Consider the following 7,500-nt stretch of genomic DNA (forward strand, 5'->3'; position numbering starts at 1 on the left):
TCCACCACCAGCTGATCGAGCTGTCCAGAGACTGCCTGGAGAAGAGCCGCGAGGGCCTCATCACGTCCCGCTACTTCTACGAGCTCCAGGAGAACCTGGAGAAGCTTCTGCAGGATGTAAGTGGCACACGGACGGTATCTGCTGGGGTTCCTCTGAGCGGGAACATCTCACTGTACCCCACTGCAGAGCATTGTGGGGGTGTTTAGATTTAAAATCTTCCTCTTCATCAAACCTTCATCCCAGAAGCACTAAATTAGCTGCGAGCTAATTGAGCTTGTGCAGCTGGTGGGTCAGCTGTCCGCCGCGTCTCATCCATCACCATGATGATGTCATCAGGCTGAGAGCCACAGCTCAGCCACGTTTGTGGTCACGCTCAGTTAACCGTGTAAAAACTGCTCGGCGTCGTCCATCGTGGTTACGGGCGCAGTGACGGGTGACGTCATGGCACTGCAGAGGCACGGCGACACACACATACACGTCTTCCTCCCCTACAGGGGCCCTGACGCCTCGTTTAGGAACGATCCCGTTTATCTTCAGGATGATTACGCTCAGAACGCTCAGCCTGAGGCCCTGAGGGGGTGGGTCGACCTGGGGGAGGAGCCTGTTAGAGAGGATCAAAGCGTGTCTTCATTCTTAACCTTACTAAAGGAATAAAAACAAGGGTGATGATGGTGATGATGATGATGATGATGATGATGGTGATGATGATGGTGATGATGATGATGATGGTGGTGGTGATGATGATGGTGGTGATGATGATGGTGGTGATGATGGTGATGGTGATGATGATGATGGTGGTGATGGTGATGATGGTGATGATGATGATGGTGATGATGATGGTGGTGGTGATGATGATGATGATGATGGTGGTGATGATGATGATGGTGATGATGGTGGTGATGATGATGGTGATGATGATGATGGTGATGATGGTGGTGATGATGATGGTGGTGGTGATGATGATGATGATGGTGGTGGTGATGATGATGGTGGTGATGATGATGATGGTGATGGTGGTGATGATGATGGTGATGATGATGATGATGGTGGTGATGGTGGTGATGATGTGAAGAGCTGCCGAGTATCATGCGGGTTGGTTAGCTGTTAACCACCTCACGGTTCTGGCCGACAGCGGCGTGTGATGTCATTTTGGAATATAACATTCCTGCACACCTGTACACACACACACCTACACACACACACACCTACACACACCTTTGCTCACCGCTGCTCTGTGTGTCACTAGTAGGATCCAATCAAATAATCTGTCCCAATAAATCAAAGGGAGGCTGAAGTGACGGATCACCAGCGCTGAACTGGAAACACACCAGTCCAGCGCTGACGTCTCTATTAGCTCAGTTTGGCCTCGGGGGGGTCGACATTATGGCTCCCACTGGCATCTTATTGACCTTCTGTTGAGCCGGGACACACGTCCAAACTGCCTCTCCATCATACACACACGCACACACACACACACACACACAAACACACACACACACACCTCCTCCCTGATTTTAATTTCACACTCCAGTAGTCGCTGGGGGCTGACGGATGATTCTACCAGACACACAGGAGGGATGAAGGAGGCGGGCAGAGGGTCGTGTAGGGGGCGGGGCTTGTCAGGTGTGCGACTGTCTCTGATTGGCTGAGGGGCTTGTGGAGGAGAGGCGGCGCACAGGCGTGAATCCTGTTTGAATGCTTTTGGAGGGTGAGGAAACCAGACGTGGTCACATCTGGAGGAGCGTTGGACATCTGCTGCAATGCGGGCCGGATCATGACATCACCAATCAGGCGCCATTAAGGCCGTGGACGCGTTGATGTGGGTGGCGGCAGGTCGCCGGGACGATGGCGCTGCGCAGGTGAACCCGCCAGCAGCTTGGGTTTGTTCTGCTGGACAACATGTGGAGGGTGCGGTGGCAGAGGAGGCTGGAGGAGGAAGAGGAGGTCCTGGAGGAGGAGGAGGGGGTCCTGGAGGAGGAGGAGGAGGGGGTCCTGGAGGAGGAGGAGGGGGTCCTGGAGGAGGAGGAGGGGGTCCTGGAGGAGAAGGAGGAAGTCCTGGAGGAGAAGGAGGACGTTCTGGAGGAGGATGTCCTGGAGGAGGAGGAGGACGTCCTGGAGGAGGAGGAGGACGTCCTGGAGGAGGAGGAGGAAGTCCTGGAGGAGGAGGAGTACGTTCTGGAGGAGAAGGAGGACGTTCTGGAGGAGGAGGAGGACGTTCTGGAGGAGGAGGAGGGGGTCCTGGAGGAGGAGGAGGGGGTCCTGGAGGAGGAGGAGGAAGTCCTGGAGGAGGAGGAGGACGTTCTGGAGGAGGAGGAGGAAGTCCTGGAGGAGGAGGAGGAGGTCCTGGAGGAGGAGGTGCTGGAGGAGCTGATGAGGAGCAGCGAGTGGAAGGTGTTTGCTCACACCTGGGAGGACGCTCACGTCACAGTTGAGTCCACCTTTGATTCAGCTTTATTGTCCACTGCAACGTTGACAGTTGGACGGCCGTGTTTTAGCGTCCCGCCACGACCACGAGCACGAGCACGAGCACGTGCACGAGCACGTGCACGAGACGGCGGCGTGGTCGGTGTCACGAGTTTCTGGTCCTGATTAAACGAGCTGCTCGTTAGGCTGCTGCCGGAGGTTCGTTTCACATGTTGTTTGTTCTTTAATTAAACTGTAGATTATTAGACTTGTTATTTTGTGTAAATGAGGTTTTTATCTGAGTTTATTTCTCTTTATTCACTAAAAAGAGCATAATTCAACCGTGAATATTGATCAGAAACTGCTGCAGAAAACTGGCTCTTTGTTCCAAAGGACGAGGGAAACTTTCGTTTGTCCTCACACATCAGTCTGGGCGCCACCTCAGGACGGCGCCGCAGGAGGCTCCGCCCCCTACCCCCCACTCCTCATTCACCCCCCCACTCCTCTCTCACCCCCCCCACTCCTCTCTCACCCCACCCCCCCCACTCCTCTCTCACCCCCCCACTCCTCATTCACCCCCCACTCTCCTCACCCCCCCCACTCCTCATTCACCCCCCCACTCCTCATTCACCCCCCCACTCCTCATTCACCCCCCCACTCCTCTTTCACCCCCCCCCACTCCTCTCTCACCCCCCCACTCCTCATTCACCCCCCCACTCCTCTCTCACCCCCCCCTCCTCTCTCACCCCCCCACTCCTCTTTCACCCCCCCCACTCCTCCCGTGGCGTCCTGCATGGCGGTCACCACAGTGAACCACGTCCTCTTCTCACACCCCTGTTTGACCCCTGTGGGTCACCTCAGAGTGGAGGGGGGAGGAGCTAACTCACCTGTCCAGAGTTTCAGGTTGATCTTTGAAGGTTCCAACTGATTTCAGAATGAACTAGAGCCTAAAACTGAGTCTGCTCATTAACCTGGAAATCTCTCTCTCACACACACTCACACACACACACACACACTCACACACACACACACACACGATCACCCTCTACTGTCACCCTACACATGCATCTACACACTAATGTGTAGTTACTGTAGTTACATTTATAAATAATTCAGAGGGGGTGTGGGGGCCCCCAGGGGCCCCTGTGTCTGTCAGCACGGCCCTGGTAGACTAACAACAACGAGACGCCCAGCGCCTCCACTCTGGTCACCCCTCTGACAAGCACAGACAGGACTGCACGTACATTACCCCCCCCCCACCCCACACACACACACACACACACACACGCTCACACACCACACACACACACACGCTCACACACACACACACACACACGCTCTCTCCCAGCTCGCTGCAGTGGCTGCTGGGTAAATTGCTCCGTCTCCTCACTGACAGACATTTCATGGTGGATTTTAAAGGCCGACGAGGTCGTTGTGATTTAGATTAACTTTCAGGTGTCCCAGCAGGAGCCCCCCATCCCCCCCACCACCCCCCGTCCCCATTCCCCCCCCCCCCCCCCCCCCTGCTGTGTTTGTCAAGGACAAACTTCAGTGGTGACGTTCTCTTCAAGGTCACAGAAGGTTTCACTGCGCTCAGTCATCAAACATAACTAATCACCAGATATGGTGACTAGTCACCTGGGAGACACTGACCAACCGTCTGTCGTCCGTCTGTGTCCAGGCTCACGAGCGCTCCGAGAGTGTGGAGGTGACGTTCGTCACTCAGCTGGTGAAGAAGCTGATGATCATCATCGCCCGGCCGGCTCGCCTGCTCGAGTGTCTGGTGAGCAGAACCTCCACCATGCCTCACTTTAGTCGTTCTCTCTCTCTCTCTCACACACACACACACACACACACACACACACACACACACACACACACACACACACACACACACACGCGCGCACACACACACACACAGGACCAGCTGGTGGGGGGGGGGGGTCTTCTCACTCTTCTACACTGTAAAATTCACAAAAATGTTGGTTTTGATATGATGAGACCAGAGTTTGTTTTATTATTGGTAATTCAGCCATTTAAACACGAAGGATTAATAAATAAATGAGAAAAGGGTCCAGTGGTTCCTGTCTCATGTCCCTGTCTCATGTCCCTGTCTCTTGGTTCCTGTCTCATGGTCCCTGTCTCTTGGTTCCTGTCTCATGGTCCCTGTCTCATGTCCCTGTCTCGTGGTTCCTGTCTCATGGTCCCTGTCTCTTGGTTCCTGTCTCATGGTCCCTGTCTCATGTCCCTGTCTCTTGGTTACTGTCTCTTGGTTCCTGTCTCATGGTTCACGTGGTCCCTGTCTCATGGTCCCTGTCTCATGGTCCCTGTCTCATGTCCCTGTCTCTTGGTTCCTGTCTCTTGGTCCCTGTCTGGTGGTTCCTGTCTCATGGTCCTGTCTCGTGGTCCCTGTCTCATGGTCCTGTCTCGTGGTTCCTGTCTCTTGGTTCCTGTCTCATGGTTCCTGTCTCATGTCCCTGTCTCTTGGTTCTTGTCTCTTGGTTCTTGTCTCTTGGTTCCTGTCTCGTGGTTCCTGTCTCATGGTCCTGTCTCGTGGTTCCTGTCTCATGGTTCCTGCCTCACCGTCTCTGTTCCTGGCAGGAGTTTGACCCTGAGGAGTTCTATCACCTGTTGGAGGCAGCCGAGGGCCATGCCAAGGAGGGCCAGGGCATCAAGACCGACATCCCCCGATACATCATCAGCCAGCTGGGCCTCACCAGGGACCCCCTGGAGGGTACGGACCAGGTGTTTCCAGGTGTTTCAGACGTGATCAAAGCTGACCTGTTATCTGCTGTCTGCAGAAATGGCCCAGCTGAGCAGCTACGACAGCGGGAACCCCGAGACCCCCGAGACGGACGACTCCGTGGAGGTGAGCGCCAGCAGGCGAAGGCCGGCGTGAAGGTTCCTGTCTGAGCCAACCTGCTGTGTTTCAGAGTCGAGGAACGACGGTTCCTGCGCCACCATCGCAGAGCAGAACCAAAACCCCCGGAGAGGAAGACTTTGAAAACATCAAACTCATCAGCAACGGCGCCTACGGGTGAGGGCGAGGCGGCGGCAGGGGGACGGCGAGGTGGTGGTAGCACCAAGGTCACTCTGTTGTGGTTCCCTCCTAGCGCCGTGTTCCTGGTGCGGCACAAGGAGACGCGGCAGCGTTTCGCCATGAAGAAGATCAATAAGCAGAACCTGATCCTCAGGAACCAGATCCAGCAGGCCTTTGTGGAGCGGGACATCCTGACGTTTGCCGAGAACCCCTTCGTGGTCTCCATGTTCTGCTCCTTCGAGACCAGGAGACACCTGTGCATGGTGATGGAGTACGTAGAGGGTAAGGCCGTTGCTGTCCAGGTCCCAGTGCTTGTGCGCAGCAGCTCAGTGACCCCATGGTGGCGCCACCTGCAGGTGGAGACTGTGCCACCCTGCTGAAGAACATCGGCGCGCTGCCTGTGGACATGACCCGTTTGTACTTTGCTGAGACGGTTCTGGCGTTGGAGTATCTTCACAACTACGGCATCGTCCACCGAGACCTGAAACCTGACAAGTATGAACAGCAGATGAGGTCCCGGAGGCCTCTGCAGTTCGTCCCTGTTCACGCGGTGAATGTCCTCCTGTCCTCCTCCAGCCTCCTGATCACCTCGATGGGACACATCAAACTGACGGACTTCGGCCTCTCCAAGATCGGGCTGATGAGCTTGACCACAAACCTGTACGAAGGGCACATCGAGAAAGATACCAGAGAGTTCCTGGACAAGCAGGTACAGTGTGAGGGCGTGTGCAGCAGATCTGGAGAATGTTGCTCTACTGTGTGACCCCCCCCCCCCCCCTCCACCCCCCCTCCACCCCCCCAGGTGTGTGGAACGCCAGAGTACATCGCCCCAGAGGTGATCCTGCGTCAGGGCTACGGGAAGCCGGTGGACTGGTGGGCCATGGGCGTCATCCTGTACGAGTTCCTGGTGGGGTGTGCTCCCTTCTTTGGAGACACACCGGAGGAGCTGTTTGGACAGGTCATCAGTGGTGAGTGAGACACCAGGACACATTAGGACACATTAGGACACAGTAGGACACACTAGGACACATTAGGACACACTAGGATACACCAGGACACACTAGGATACACCAGGACACATTAGGACACACTAGGACACACTAGGATACACTAGGACACACTAGAACACACCAGGACACACTAGGATACATTAGGACACACCAGGACACATTAGGATACACTAGGACACACCAGGACACACCAGGATACACAAGGATACACCAGGACACACCAGGACACATTAGGACACACCAGGACACACTAGGATACACCAGGACACATTAGGACACACTAGGACACACTAGGATACACCAGGACACACTAGGACACACCAGGACACATTAGGACACACTAGGACACACTAGGATACACCAGGACACACCAGGACACATTAGGACACACCAGGACACACTAGGACACACCAGCATACACAAGGACACACCAGGACACACTAGGACACACCAGGACACATTAGGACACACCAGGACACATTAGGACACACCAGGACACACTAGGACACACCAGGACACACTAGGACACACTAGAACACATTAGGACACACCAGGACACACTAGAACACATTAGGACACATTAGGACACACCAGGACACATTAGGATACACCAGGACACACTAGAACACATTAGGACACACCAGGACACACTAGGACACACCAGGACACACCAGGACACACTAGGATACACCAGGACACACCAGGACACACTAGGACACACTAGAACACATTAGGACACACCAGGACACATTAGGACACACCAGGACACACCAGGACACACTAGGACACACCAGGACACAGTAGGACACACCAGGACACACTAGGATACACTAGGACACATTAGGACACACCAGGACACACTAGAACACATTAGGACACACCAGGACACATTAGGACACACCAGGACACACTAGGACACACCAGGACACACTAGGACACACTAGAACACATTAGGACACACCAGGACACACTAGAACACATAAGGACACACCAGGACACACTAGGACACACTAGAACACATTAGGACACACCAGGACACATTAGGAC

The 7,500-nt window shown here is 54.8% G+C and overlaps 1 protein-coding gene across 8 annotated transcripts in view; it reads left to right on the forward strand.

The window, feature by feature from the left end:
• mast2 (microtubule associated serine/threonine kinase 2) overlaps nt 1-7,500 on the forward strand; it is a 48,980-nt gene that overhangs the window by 34,702 nt on the left and 6,778 nt on the right. For all 8 annotated transcript variants that reach the window (XM_029828084.1, XM_029828083.1, XM_029828082.1 and 5 more), the window contains 9 exons: nt 1-116; nt 4,085-4,186; nt 5,005-5,137; nt 5,205-5,272; nt 5,337-5,440; nt 5,517-5,725; nt 5,800-5,938; nt 6,020-6,152; nt 6,246-6,411. The exon at nt 1-116 is cut by the window's left edge and continues 94 nt beyond it. In XM_029828084.1, the coding sequence (XP_029683944.1) occupies nt 1-116; nt 4,085-4,186; nt 5,005-5,137; nt 5,205-5,272; nt 5,337-5,440; nt 5,517-5,725; nt 5,800-5,938; nt 6,020-6,152; nt 6,246-6,411 (1,170 nt within the window). The remainder of the gene's footprint in view (nt 117-4,084; nt 4,187-5,004; nt 5,138-5,204; nt 5,273-5,336; nt 5,441-5,516; nt 5,726-5,799; nt 5,939-6,019; nt 6,153-6,245; nt 6,412-7,500) is intronic.

This window comes from Takifugu rubripes, chromosome 20 (assembly GCF_901000725.2).
Source record: "Takifugu rubripes chromosome 20, fTakRub1.2, whole genome shotgun sequence".
Taxonomy (NCBI): Eukaryota; Metazoa; Chordata; class Actinopteri; order Tetraodontiformes; family Tetraodontidae; genus Takifugu; species Takifugu rubripes.